Source organism: Bos javanicus, chromosome 15, assembly GCF_032452875.1.
Source record: "Bos javanicus breed banteng chromosome 15, ARS-OSU_banteng_1.0, whole genome shotgun sequence".
NCBI classification, from domain to species: domain Eukaryota; kingdom Metazoa; phylum Chordata; class Mammalia; order Artiodactyla; family Bovidae; genus Bos; species Bos javanicus.
The window spans coordinates 80,035,789-80,050,873 of record NC_083882.1 but is presented as its reverse complement, the minus strand read 5'-3'; the positions used below and the strand labels follow the sequence as shown (position 1 = coordinate 80,050,873).

Below are 15,085 nucleotides of genomic sequence, written 5' to 3'. Positions count from 1 at the left end.
TCCTTTGTTCCATGCGCGGGCCTGGCGGTGTCTTAGGTTAGGGCTGGCTTTTCGCATGGTAGATATCCCACAGTCTGGTTTGCTAGCCCAAATTATTTTGCTCAGATAGCGTTCAGGGTATTCAGGCCAGGTCCTTACTCTAAGCGATGCAGCCTGCGCCACAACTCCCTGCCCAGCCCCCGCTTGCTAATGGCGTGTGCAGGCGTCTGCGCTGCTTCTCTGCTGGGGGAGTTACCGTAGGGCTCGCAATCTGCGGGTTTTAATTGTTTATTTATTTTTCCTCCCTGTTATATTGCCCTCTGTGCTTCCAAAGCTCGGCACAGATTCGGCAGTGAGAAGGTTTCCTGGTGTTTGGAAACTTCTCTCTTTTTAAGACTCCCTTCCTGGGACGGGACTCCCTTCCCGGGACGGAACTCCATCCCTCCCTCTTTTGTCTCTTTTTTTGTCTTTTATATTTTTCCCTGCCTCCTTTTGAAGACTTGGGTTGCTTTTCTGGGTGCCTGATGTCCTCTGCTGGCATTCAGAAGTTGTTCTGTGGAATTTACTCGGCGTTTGAATGTTCTTTTGATGAATTTGTGGGGAGAAAGTGTTCTCCCCATTCTACTCCTCCGCCATCTTGGCTCCTCCCCTCAATATATATTTTTTAGAAACATCAACTGACATATGCCTTAATCATAGTTTATTAAAATACTATTTCTTTTATTTATTTATTTATTATTATTATTTTTTATTTTACAATATTGTATTGGTTATGACATACATCAACATGCATCCACCACGGGTGTACACATGTTCCCCATCCTGAACACCCCTCCCACCTCCCTCCCCATACCATCCCTCTGGGTCATCCCAGTGCACCAGCCCCAAGCTTCCTGTATCCTGCCTCAAACCTGGACTGGTGATTCGTTTCTTATATGATATTGTAAATGTTTTAATGTCATTCTCCCATATCATTCCACCCTCCCTCTCCCACAGAGTCCAAAAGATTGTTCTATACATCTGTGTCTCTTTTGCTGTCTTGCATACAGGGTTGTCATTGCCATCTTTCTAAATTCCATATATATGCGTTAATATACTGTATTGGTGTTTTTCTTTCTGGCTTACTTCACTCTGTATAATAGGCTCCAGTTTATCTACCTCATTAGAACTGATTCAAATGTATTCTTTTTAATTGCTGAGTAATACTCCACTGTGTATATGTACCACAGCTTTCTTATCCATTCATCTGCTGGTGGAAATACTATTTCTTATTTCATTATTGGATGTTAGATACAAAGTTTGCACTTATTCTTTAAGACCATTTGGAAGGCGCTGTTTACTTCTTTGTTCCTTAAGCTGTAGATGAAGGGGTTAAGCATGGGAATCACTAAAGTATAAAACACAGAGGCCATTTTATCTGTATCAAAGGAGTGAGTGGAGTTGGGCTGCATATACATAAATAGTAGAGACCCATAGAACACTACCACCACCATCAGGTGAGAACCACATGTGGAGAAAGCTTTTTTCCTGCTCTCTGCAGAACGCATTTGAAATATTACTGTCAGGATCAGTATGTAGGACATTAGGATGACCAGGAGGGAAGAGATCAAATTAAATGCTGAAAACAGTATGATCAACAATTCTATTTCTTGTGCGTTTGAGCAGAGCATAAGTAACAAGGGAACATCATCACAGTAGAAATGACTGATGACATTAGAGCCACAAAAAGTCAATGTAAAAATCTTAATAGTAAACATGAGTGCCTGAAAGGTACCGTAGAGGTATGGAATGCCTACCAGCATATGACAAAGTCTCTGGGACATGATAACATGGTATAGCAGAGGGTTGCAGATAGCCAAGTAGCGGTCATAGGCCATGGCTGACAAGATAAAAAATTCACTGATAATGAACATAAGGAAGAAAGCCAACTGTGTGGCACATGCATAATAGGAAATGGTATTTTGATCCACAACAAAATTCACCAGCATCTTGGGGCAAATGACAGTAGAATTACCAAGATCAATGAAAGCCAGGTGTTTGATAAAAAAGTACATAGGTGTGTGCAGCCGGGAATCCACTTGAGTTAAGATGATCATGCCCAGATTTCCCACCACTGTGATTGTGTAGATGATGAGGAAGGCTCCGAAAAGGGGAGTCTGAAGCTCGGGCTGCTTTGTGACCCCCATCAGAATGAATTCAGTCAGTGATGATCGATTCTGTTGGTCCATTTAGTCCAGTTAGCTTTTCTGGAAAGAAATAGGTTAGTTTTCCCATGATGTCATTTAATTAAGTATAATATTTTTAGAGAGAATAGATATTTTACTTCATGACAAGGGATAGAAAAGTAATTTCCATATCTTATTTTGAAACTAAAATAAAGGACAGAATCTTCTACATTCCAAAAAGTGGAAATCCTAGGAAATCACATGCACTGTTACTACAGATTAAATAGAGTCAGTGATGTTTGGAAAATATCCGTTGATTTAAATTACCATATAGGTATTAACACAGAAATATAGACTTTATTTCATCTATACAAGGATACCACATTTTTCTTTAATACACTTCCACTTTCATCTGAGAATTCTTTTGGACTTCTCAAATTGCACAATATAGTATATATTGTACAATTGTACAATACAAAGCATAGTACCATAATTTTTAAAATGTTTCACGGTTAAGTGCTGCCTTCTGCATTTCATAAAATTTACATAGGCTAGCCTGGTGGCTCAATTGGCAAAGAATCTGCCTGCAATGCAGAAGACCCAGGTTCTATCCCTGGGTGGAGAAGATGCTCTGGAAGAGAAAATGGCAACCCACTCCAGCATTCTAGCCTGGAAAATCCCATGGACAGAGGAGCCTGGTAGGCTACAGTCCATGGGGTCACAAAAAGTCAAATACTTAGCAACTAAATCACCAGTCAGTAAAAACAATTAGAACTTCTCTTAGCTTAATCCATCTGGATTCCCTTTTTTTTCAGTTTCTCCTTCAACAAAATCTGGAACTCTGTAAGCATGACTTTCAATTGGAGGAGTAATTCGAGTTCAAAAATCTCAATCAGAGAAAATATAGGATAGAATTATTAAAAGTAATAAAATGCTCAACTTTTGCCTGAGAAATCCAAATGGGCCAAGGCAGAAACTCGTATCTGGTGAAACTTGTGGAATCTGTCGATGAAAAAATTTATCAGTTGATCTAAGAATTAAGTAGAAGATCTTATTTGAACCAAACTAAGGATTATAACCCAGAAACAGCCTCTCAGAAAGTTCTGGAATTGTTCTATCTTTTAAAGGTCAAAGCACAGTCAAGTAATTTTCTGAGACGAAGAGCTGTTCATTGAATGATGTATTTTTGACAGTGTAAACAAACCAGATCTACATGTACAATTAGTGATGGGTCAGGGGTCATCATGGTGAGCCCCTTACAAGAAGGAAGGTTATTTCCTAAGGATTTATCTTGCTGATGCTAGAAGAACGTGTCTCTTTGTTTTTCAGTAGACATTTCTGCTGATGGGAAGACACAGTGCACAGTAGAGGGGAGAGAGGATGTCAAAGGAAGAGAAACAAAAATTATGTACACATTTCTCTGACTTGCCTTAGAACGTGCATTTTTATTTCATCAGAGCTGTCAGAGAGGAAAGAATTCTCCTCTACCATCTTCCTAAGTTCTCTTAGCTGGTTGGTGGGTCTGAGAATTAAATTGCCATCAGATAGATTTGCAGGAAGAAATCAAATAAAAGTTGTAGGACATGTATACATGGAAGCAACTCAGCAAAACTGAGTAGCTCATCAAAATGGCCAAAGTCTTTACCTTAAATACTGTCTTCAGCTAGAGACAAAAGAGGATGTTGAAGGTAGTGGTTTGGGACTTCAAAGGAGCAGGAGGGAATTCGCATGGAGATGGAAAAACAAATGCTTCATAAACTGATATCTGCTGGGTCTGGTAGAGAGAGTGGTACAGAGTGGACTTGGATCTCTAGGCTTTGCCTGCATTTGCCTGACTACACCTAGCCGACTTTCTCTGCAGATGTCAACAGCCCTTTATCTAGTATTTTTTAGACAATCAGGGGGAAGATCAAAAATTCTTCTGGAGTCTTTTGGATCTTGATTGTTTTCAGCTGGAAATAATCCACATGCCAAAGAGACATTTTGGGGGGCTGGGGGGTCAAATATTGCTCCCTTACAAAGCCAACCGGAAGGTTAGCTGGAGTCTGAGGCCACTCAGTGGCACTTTGTAGATTTTAGTACTGATTTAGCCAGTTTGATTCAAAGACTAGGGATGTAATACTGGAGATTGCTGAGCTATTTCTACCCCTTTCTCCTAGATGATGTCGTCTGCAGAGTCCCCATTGAATCCCATTCTGCTTTCAGGCCCCTTCTCATTTTACAGATAAGAACCCAGTGTTTCAGACTCTACTCTCAAGGTTTTCCTGCAGAATGGGAGACACACTGAGTTCAGTTCAGTTCAGTCACTCAGTCCTGTCCGATTCTGTGATCCCATGGACTGCAGCTCACCAGGCCTCCCTGTCCATTCCAACTCCCGGAGTTTACTCAAACTCATGTCCATTGAGTCGGTGATGCCATCCAACCATCTCATCCTCTGTCAACCCCTTCTCCTCCTGCCCTCAATCTTTCCCAGCATCAGGGTCTTTTCAAATGAGTCAGCTCTTCACATCAGGTGGCCAAAGTCTTGGAGTTTCAGCTTCAACATCAGTCCTTCCAATGAACACTTAGGACTGATCTCCTTTAGGATGGACTGGTTGGATCTCCTTGCAGTCCAAGGGACTCTCAAGAGTCTTCTCCAACACCACACTTCAAAAGCATCAATTCTTTGGTGCTCAGCTTTCTTTATAGTCCAACTCTCACATCCATATATGACTACTGGAAAAACGATAGCCTTGACTAGATGGACCTTTGTTGGCAAAGTAATATTTCTGATTTTTAATATGCTGTCTAGGTTGGTCATAACTGAGTTAAGACAATCCAAAATTCCAGTACCCTTTCAAGTCTTCAGTGTTTGCCAAGAATTATTTTAGTGTTTACTGAGTTGATCTCCATTTTCAGTGTTAGTGATTACCTCCCTCTGAAGATGTCTTGATTCTTTTACCCTGCTCATTCTAGTATGAGAATTTACCCCATTAAAATACTTTGAAATGCACAATACAGTATTATTTACTGTGTACACAATGGTGTATAGCATATTTTTATCCTATTTGTCTTACAAAATTGTAATTTTATACCTGTTGATTAAAAGTTCCCCATATGATCCAACAACCTCACTTCTACTATTTATAGAAATAGCAGCTGCTAGAATCTTAAAGAGGTATTGATATCCTGTCCATTCTTCTATTTCAGGAAAGAATATCTCCAGTCATTTTGATGCAGCATTTTATGCACTTCCATTTAGGGAATTAAGGCATTAAAAAATGCAAAAATTATGCAAAAGAATGACTGACTTTTCAGTCTTCAGACATAATGATAGCAGTTAGGAGTTATTTGAGGGTCAGGGCTTTCTCAGTAACTCTTAAATCATTCTATTTATTTGCCAGTCTATTTTTTTTCAGTTTGCAAAGCCTTTCCTGAAAACAAACAGGCAAACAAAAAACACAAATCAAATAGTAAGCAACCAGTAGGGGAAAAAAGCAGACAACTAAAAAATGTAAAAGTTCATATATAAGGACTTGATTAGTCACTTAGTTGTGTCCAACTTTTTGCAAGCCCAAGGACTATAGGCTGCCAGGCTCCTTTGTCTGTGGAATTCTCCAGGAAAGAATACTGGAGTGGGTAGACATTCCCTTCTCCAGAGGATCTTCCCAGCTCTGAGACCAAACCCTCCTGCATTGTAGGCAGATTCTTTAGCATATGAGCCACCAGGAAAGTGCCGTAAAGACTTATATCATTATATTAAAATTGTTTTCACTTAAAATATTGCAAATTTTTAAAATATATATTATAATATATAATACATAATTTAATGTATTCTTTTTAAATATTGCATTGTATATGTTTATATGAATAATAATGATCAAATAGTACAAAATACATCTACTAAAAATTCTTTTATCTAAAATTCAGAGGTAACTGGGCATCCTATATCTTATCTAGATGAATGTTAATCTTAATAGCTTCTAATAGATGAGATCAGTGATGATTTTTTCAGATAGTCCTAACTTTTCATCCCATGAAACATCCAAATGCACTCTCACATTTCAGAAATCAAGTGGATATATTACTTCTAGTCAATTCATAGGATCTAATACTCTAAAAATTTCATACTACTCCAGATAAAAAGGGAGATAATAATGTTTTTGTCATGTAAAGAATTAGTGCTCAGTGACCATTAAGAGTCATAGAGTCCATGGTCAGAGGCCAGAAAACTTAGGAAATGACAAACACCCAGGTGATAATCAAAATCGACAACTTCTATCCACTCACCTTTAATGAAGAATTGGATTTTCTTCTCCAAAATTACTTTTTGTTTGGGTAAGGAGAATATATACCTTTTGTCTTCCTCTGTGATGATCCCAGAGGAAGTAGTATAATTTATTCAGATGATTACACCTAAATCATCTGAACATTTTTAAAAAACTGCCTGTGGTGACTGCTAATTATTCAGAATGTTCTGCATATTCCCAATTGAAAGAAAAAAAAAGTGTAAGGGATAATTCAAGGAAAGAAACCAAACAGCGCAAATGATCTGTGCAGTTCACGGAGAGCTGTGTAAAAATACGTATCCTCTCACACAGAGTCAATGATTGAAGTAGCAATGAAAAATTCTTCAATCAGCTTTATTCCAGTAAAACTGGAACAATTACAAAACCCATGATAAATTCTAAGTGGCATTATCATTATCACATACTTTATTTTTAAATGGCATTATCATTATCACATACTTTTTTTTTTTCTTTAAATGTGTTACTCAAGTAAAAATATGTAGTGAACACTGGGTTAAAAATATGTCATTTAATGTATGTGAGATAGGTTTTATTTCCATATTCAGAGGACATGAAGTTTCGGAGAACCAGATAATTTGACCAAAGCCATATAATTGATAACTAGACGATTTGAAATTAAACCCTCGTCTTTAAATGGATAATATATTCTTGTCTTGTCCTTCCATATGACCAACCATAACAATCACTGGGATGCAGTATTTTACTGTGATGATCGCCTCAATCACAGTGTTGCCTGAACTGAGATTCAACCATGCTTGGATAATGTTCAGTACAACCTCATCAAGAATAAAATCTAATATAAAATATTATATTCCCTCTCATAATATTTTACCTATGCCCTCTTCCTCTATGACTTCTGTACATACAATAATTGAGGGGAATTCATATACAGTTAAAGATGGATCTAAATTGTACAAATGGATAAGTTCTGAAAACTGTTTTATTTGTTCCTAATACCTAAATCAATACATAGAACACTTTCAGTCCCACAGAAATTTTTCTGATGCTTTATATCTTTTATCTAGACCATTTCCATTGTAGAAATGTTCCTCTCCCCTTTACACCTCAAACAAAATCCTCCCACCTCAAACAAAATCCTTCCACCTCCAGCAACTGCTGCTCTGGTTTTTTTCCATAAACTTGTTTTCCCCGTTCCTGAGTTTCATGTAAGTAGAGTAATGCAATACATACTGTTAATATGGTATCTTTCACTTCATATAGTGATTTTGAAATTTATCTATGCTGTGATTTTTATAGCTACATTCCAATACATGCATGTGACACCATTCTTTAGTCATTGATGAATATTAGTGTTTTGGGTTATTATAAAAAGCTTAGTATAAACATTTCCATTTAAATATGTTTGCGGAAGGATGAGTTAATTTCTCACGGTTAGATCTAAGGGTGAAATTACTGGATCACAGGATAAATGAATGTTTAAGCTTATAAGAAATTTGAAGCCTTCCAAGCTTATTGTAGCTTTTTACATTACCAACAAATATCCATGAGAGTCCCATTTTCTGAGTATCTGTGCCAATATTTCATGTAGAAGTTTTAAAATTTTGAAATAGAAATTAGTGAAAATTATTTCATTGTGATTTTTTTTTTTGCTTGAAGACTAATAATAATAAACACTTTTCTGTATAAAATGTGATTCTTCCATACACTTCCTTCTGAAGCATCTACCCTTTGGTTCATTTTAATTTTGTTGTTTCTCTTTCTGATCAATATATTTTTTTGAACTTTTATATCTGTGCTAGATAAAACTACTTATTCAGAATTCCTCTATACGTTTTACTGTTTTATTAGTTATTTGGCCCAGGGTCCTGCAGTGATACAAAGAAGAATTGTGCTACCACTAGGGAGGGCAGGAAACCCTCCCCCACCTTTGCTCCTGTGTGCTCAGTGGCTTCAGCCCTATCAGACTCTCTGCGATCCCATGGACTGTAGTGGCCAGGCTCCTCTGTCCATGGGATTCTCCAGGCAAGAATACTGGAGGGGATTGCCATTCCCTCCTCCAGGGGATCTTCCCAAACCCCTGAATTTCCTGTGTCTTCTGCCTTGCAGGTGAGATTCTTTACCACTGAGCTACCAGGGAAGCCACTCAAATATAAAAGAGATTTGGGAATGAAGTGGGAAGGGGAGACTGAAAAGTTAAAGCCACCACTCAAACTATACAGAACTATCTAAAGACTGAGAAGGGAGAAAAAGAACAAAGAACCAATTTCTGCTGCCCTTTCAAGGCTTGTCCTAATTTTCTTGCACATTTGTGTGTTAAGAAATTTTTTATTGTATCTTGGATACTGTAATATCCTGCTATGTCTGAATATTGGTGTCCTTATCTTAAGGGAGTTGATTTTATTTGTTCTTTTTTCTTTTAGCAGAAAACTGACATGCTTTGACTCAAACTCTGTCTCATGGGTTGTAATACTAATATTACTTCATATTTTTAGCTCTGTCTAGCATGTGGAGTCTGCACCACACTTTCATGGTTCAGGATCAGTGAACTGGACAATGTTTTTACACAGGATATTAATCTCCCCTTCCCTGGCTTTCTCCTTCCTAGAATTCATCCCTCTTTCATTTTTTCCCTTTGACTATGTTTGTCCCAATTCTGTCTCTTTTGTTGTTCAGCTCAGAAAGACTGTGGGCTATTTACAGGGTATTCATTTGTTGCAAGATTAAGCCCTTCTGAAAATAGAATTTGTAAAATGAGAACATCATTGTTCCATTAATGACTGTCTACTGCCTTTCATAATTTGCTTAATTTTCTGTCCGGAGTACTTTCAAGGTTGGCTATTTCTTTTTTTCTCAAAGTTTTTAACTGTGATGTGATATCTTATCAAAATTTACCTGGTGATTGCCAGAAGCAGATAAGGAAAATGTGTATTTCTTTAAATTTCTAGGTTGTGTTTTTGTCTCATATAAAATTATTGTTTGCTATTTTCCCAGTGTTGTTAAACATTTGTTCATTTTCTTTTAGTGAGCATTATTTTTCACAAAGTCAGTGTTTCTTCTTCTTTTTTTTCAATATGTGATGTGTTTTTCTTAGGCCTGTCAAGTATCAAACTTTTTAGTGATTTCTATTTATCTCTTGGTACTTAAATGTAGAGAGTTCTATTCTTTTGCATCTTTTTCACTAAGTTATTTCTTCAATATCTAATCAGCTTTTAACAAATACAGAGTAAAATGTTCATTCTTGATACTCTACTGAATCCTAGTGGCTCAATTTGGTTTTCTATTATAACTCTTAGTTCTAATTTTCATGTTTATATTTACCTTTGAATTCTTAAAATATTTGCTACTGTTTTTAAAGTCCTTGTTTATTCTGGGGCTTCCCTGGTGGCTCGGATGGTAATGAATGTCCCTGCAATGCAGGAGACACATGATCCCTGGGTTGGGAAGGTCTCCTGAAGAAGGAAATGGCCGCCCACTCCAGTATTCCTGCCTGGAAAATTCCATGGAGAGAGGAGCCTGGCGGGCTACAGCCTATGGGGTTGCAAAGAGTTGGGCACGACTGAGGGACTAACCCTTTCACCACTTATTCTCTCATCTCTGTTTTTCCTGGATCTAGAAATGATGACATATTTCTCATGGTTATGGATAATATTTTCTCTTCAACTTGCAGATATTTCTTTGGATGCTGGACATTGAGAACATTTTTCAATTGAGTCCATAGTTTTTTGTTTTTATCTATCTTCAAAGTGTTGGGATTTGTATTGCCAGTCAGTTTATTTGCTGGCTCACCTGCTTAATCCTTTTGAGAGTTGATGTTGAGTTCTGTTAGATGGAGTATAGTGGATTATTTCCTTTGGGGCAAGTTCTCTCTTCAGCTGTCTTTATTGAAAGCCCTACATGTTCAATGACATTCTTCAATAAGATTTGACAAATTTGAATGTATCCCAAGCCTATGAGAACTGGTAGTTTTCAAGGTACAAATTCCTTGCAGTTCCTTTTTTTCCTAGTAGCTGTTCTTGACTTTCTCTTTAGCTGCTAAATCGTGTCTGACTCTTGTGACCCCCATGGACTGTAGTCCACCAGGATCCTGTGCCCATGGGATTCTCCAGGCAAGAATACTGGAGCGGGTTGCTGTTTCCTTCTTCAGGGGATCTTTCAGATCCAGGAATCAAACCCGGGTCTCCTGCATTGTAGGCCAATTCTTTACCAACTGCGCTATGAGGGAAGCCCATTCTTGGCTTGGCTCTATACAATCTCAATAGCTGCAATTTAGAAACCATCAGAAATGACTCAAGCCAACTTCATGCTAATACGAAATCATTTTGCTCAGGTGTTTCCACTCCAGTTCTCAGCCCTGCATAGTCTAGGCACTGTAGCCCTTCCTGACCTGACTCAGTGTCTTCCTCTCTACATGACTATCATGTTCTTCATGTGCCCCACCATCATTCCATGTCAGGGGCCAGTAATCATGATCCTTCTGTCATGGACCACCAGTTGTCAAATATCTGAAAACTTGTGTTGCATGTCTGTCTCTAATTTTCCAGTTATTTTTAGCAACAGAGTGATTAAAATCCAACATTCTTGTTACAGAGATTGATAAAAGCCCTTGGGAAATGCATGCTACCAATTTTCCTACTTGTCTAATTTGAGCATTCTCTCATTTCTCCCCATGGTGATTACCCATTTTTTTAATTTAAATTATCGATTTTAAACTCAACATTCTATTTTAATTATAGATTTCTATATAATCTAACAGAGAAGGCAATGGCACCCCACTCCAGTACTCTTGCCTGGAAAATCCCATGGATGGAGGAGCCTGGTGGGCTGCAGTCCATGGGGTCGCTAAGAGTCAGACACGACTGAGCGACTTCACTTTCACTTTTCACTTTCATGCATTGGAGAAGGAAATGGCAACCTACTCCAGTGTTCTTGCCTGGAGAATCCCAGGGACGGGGGAGCCTGGTGGGCTGCCATCTATGGGGTCGCACAGAGTCGGACACGACTGAAGCGACTTCAGATCAGATCAGATCAGTCGCTCAGTCGTGTCCAACTCTTTGCGACCCCATGAATCGCAGCACGCCAGGCCTCCCTGTCCATCACCAACTCCCAGAGTTCACTCAAACTCACGTCCATCCAGTCAGTGATGCCATCCAGCCATCCCATCCTCTGTCATCCCCTTCTCCTCTTGCCCCCAATCCCTCCCAGCATCAGAGTCTTTTCCAATGAGTCAACTCTTCGCATGAGGTGGCCAAAGTACTGGGGTTTCAGCTTTAGCATCATTCCTTCCAAAGACGTCCCAGGGCTAATCTCCTTCAGAATGGACTGGTTGGATCTCCTGAAGCGACTTAGTAGCACATAATCTAAGTGTCTTTGGGAGTATATTTATTCTCCAATCTTTTTAAAAATGAAGATTGAAGCATTTTTGATAACCCGTTTATCTCTGTTTGTAAATGATGCCTAGAATATCTTGTTCTTCAGTAAATATTAGTTTGATGAATGTAAGCCTTGAATTTTCACCAGAGTTCTAGAAGGATTCTTTTGAACTCAGTTTCCAAGTTAAACTGAAAATAGAAATCGGCAATCTAACCACCAGAAATTCACTTTTTTATTCTCTGTGTATGATGCTTTTAAAGAATCTTTAAAATTAACTGTTTTCAGTTTCCTTATCTTGCATATCTGCATAACCATCCTAGTGGCACCTGACCATTTATTATTAGGTAAACCTCTGTTCTGTGGAGCAAATTCATTATTTTTCTTTTTAAATTTTACTGAATTCAATAATCCTCAAAACTTGATGGTTTTAAAAATTCTTTATAGTGTTTTAGTTAATTACACACTTTAGGGACTTTTATGAATCAGGGGAAAATGTAAAGTCCCTTAACTGTGTTTCCCAAGGTTTCCTTTGTTAACTTTGTAACATTTAAGCTGTAGTAGAACTCATTAGAAGCTGATGTAAAAAGTGCCTATATATATATATATTTAGTTGTACCTTCTATTCAAATTTGTTCTTTTAGAGCAAAAATAAAAAATGTTAAAAATTTGTTACTTTGTTACTCTATTTATTGTGTATTAATGATGATTTGCCTTCAGTTGTTTTACTTGGAGATATCATCTTCATCATAAACTTTTAATTATTGTTTTTAATAAAGTTTAAAAAAAAAGAAAACATGGAAAACAACATGAAGTTTCTAAAGCTGAAATTTTAAAATATTTTCTTTTGGTAAGTTGAATTTATTTTACAATAATTGACTTCTTTTGTTTTTAAATTTTTTCCCATATTTTAATACATCACTTAGAAAGATTGTTTTACATCTGATAGAATCATGAGTGTTAAGAATATTAGAGGTCATTTAAACCACCTTCACTCTATCCACTCCACCTGTATCATCTAGTTTTATTCACAATATTGTCTTATGTTTTACAGGGATAGGTGTGTCTGATGAGTAATATAATTTAATTTCTAAATTCCATTTGGAAATCCTTTTTAATTATGCTTACAATGAAAACTATCTGTAAAGATACTGTAAAGTATCTTTCCTTGAGACAATGCTATTTAATTGATACTATACAAAGATGAGTTAGAGAGTTAGATGAGAGCTCTAATCAATACAAGTCTTTCTGCAGTGATTGAAATGTCCTGCAATTAGCACTGTTCAATATAGTGGCTATATAGTCATGTATGACTATTGAGCACTTGAGAGTAAATCAGACTGTAGAATTTCACCTATTTTTATTATGTTTAATTTCTATTTAAACATTCACATAAAGTTACTAATTACTGAATTAGATAGCTCAGATGTGATGAACTAATGTTATATTTTGTTTTGAAATGTCTAGATTCAACATTACAGTTTAAAGAACTCATGCATTTGGCAAATGTTTTGATAGTTTCTGAGTAATGTATTAGCAAACTGCTAGGCTACAAATTTATGAAAGAAAATATTAAAACATCCGATTCTATTTCATTGTATTTTAAAACAGAATGAACTAAAGGTTTCAAATTTGGAAAATGTTAATAGATTTACCGTTGTACCTTTTTTCATGATTTATACTCATCTGCATGCCTAATAAATTTGTTCACATTGCAATTCTCTGTCAATATATTGCTTATCCACTTACTTATCTCCCCACCTTCCTATTTATCTATCTTATAATTTGTGCACTTATTATTAACTCAAAGCAAAACCCAGCATTTTTCCATAGTATCTATTTTCAGTAATCATGTGATGTAGGTGTGATTGTACAAGTATGAAAGAAGATAAACGACCTTCCCAAAGTCAATAAATCAATAAATGACAGCAATATATTTTAATTGTAGATTGAGCTGATGCCAACTACTTCACTTTTGTGGCAGTTGAATTATTTATTAAAATAAATTAATAGAATTGACATAGATAAACCAAATTTTATCATTGTGTTTATTTCTTTATATCTAAAAATATATGGAGAGCCCTATCCTCTTATGGATGTATTGATTCTTATATAAGCATAGTGGGGCTTCCTAGGCAGTACGGTGGTAAAGAATCTGCCTGTCAATGTAGAAGGCAAAAGAAACACAAGTTCCATCCCTGAATCCATAAGAGTCCTTGGAGGAGGAAATGACAACTCCCTTCAGTATTTTTGTCTGGAAAATCCCATGGACAGAGGAGCCTGGTGGGGTTGAAAAGTGTCAGAAATGACAGAGCACTCACATAGCATAGAAGCCTGGTACAATGGACTAAAAAAGCCTAAGTAACCAAGCTACCTAAGGAATAGAAACTGGATTTAGAAAACCATAGTGTTCCGTGGTGGCTCAAACTGTGAAGAATCTGCCTGCAATGCAAGAGACCTGGATTCAGTCCCTGGTCAAGAAGAAAATGGGATACCCCCTCCAGTATTCTTGCCTGGAGAATTCCAAGGACAGAGGAGACTGACAGGATACACTCCCTGGGCTCACAAAGAGTCAGGCTTGACTGAGTGACTTTCATTTCATAGTGCTGTTTTACTAACACACACACACACACACACACACACACACACACACACACACACATATATATATATATATATATATATATATATTAGAGAGAGAGCGACCCGAATTCAATCCCTGGGTTGAGAAGAGAATGGCTACCAACTCCAGGATTCTTGCTTGGAGAATGACAACGACAGAGGAGACTGGTGGGCAATGGTTCCTGAGCTCACAGAGTTGGGTAAAACTGAAAGACTAAGCACAGCACAGCATACACATATATAAATATAAATATATACATCTGCCTACAATGTGGGAGACCTGGGTTCGATCCCTGAGTCAGGAAGATCCTCTGAAGAAGAAAATGCCAACCCACTCCAGTACTCTTGCCTAGAAAAATCCCATGGACAGAAGAACATGGTAGACTACAGTCCATGGGGTCGCAAAGAGTCAGACACAACTGAGCCACATTTAAATTTTATACATAGAATTATATAAAGGCTACAAAAAACATTCCAGAACAATAAATGATTGTGTTATTCCACATTTTACATTTTATCTTTTCTATGTATATGTGTATATATATATATATATGTTTATATGTGAATGTTTATAATAAATAGTTAAATATTATGTATAAAAATTTATATAACAACAGATGTAGCTAAAAAGCCCCATGTAATATATAACAGCTTTTAACTGCTCTGTTTAGACAAGATCTCGTTTTCTATGTTCTGAGTCTC

At 37.1% G+C, this 15,085-nt stretch overlaps 1 protein-coding gene across 1 annotated transcript; it reads right to left on the bottom strand.

Moving 5' to 3' along the window:
• Positions 1-1,265: 1,265 nt before the first annotated feature.
• LOC133261482 (olfactory receptor 8K5-like) lies at positions 1,266-2,207 on the bottom strand. The gene has a single exon (XM_061439961.1). The coding sequence runs from the start codon at positions 2,205-2,207 to the stop codon at positions 1,266-1,268; it is 942 nt and encodes a 313-aa protein (XP_061295945.1).
• Positions 2,208-15,085: the final 12,878 nt, after the last annotated feature.

Coding starts and splice junctions, on each gene's coding strand:
- LOC133261482 (XM_061439961.1), bottom strand. CDS start 2,207: ATGGACCAACAGAATCGATCATCACTGACTGAATTCATTCTGATGGGG.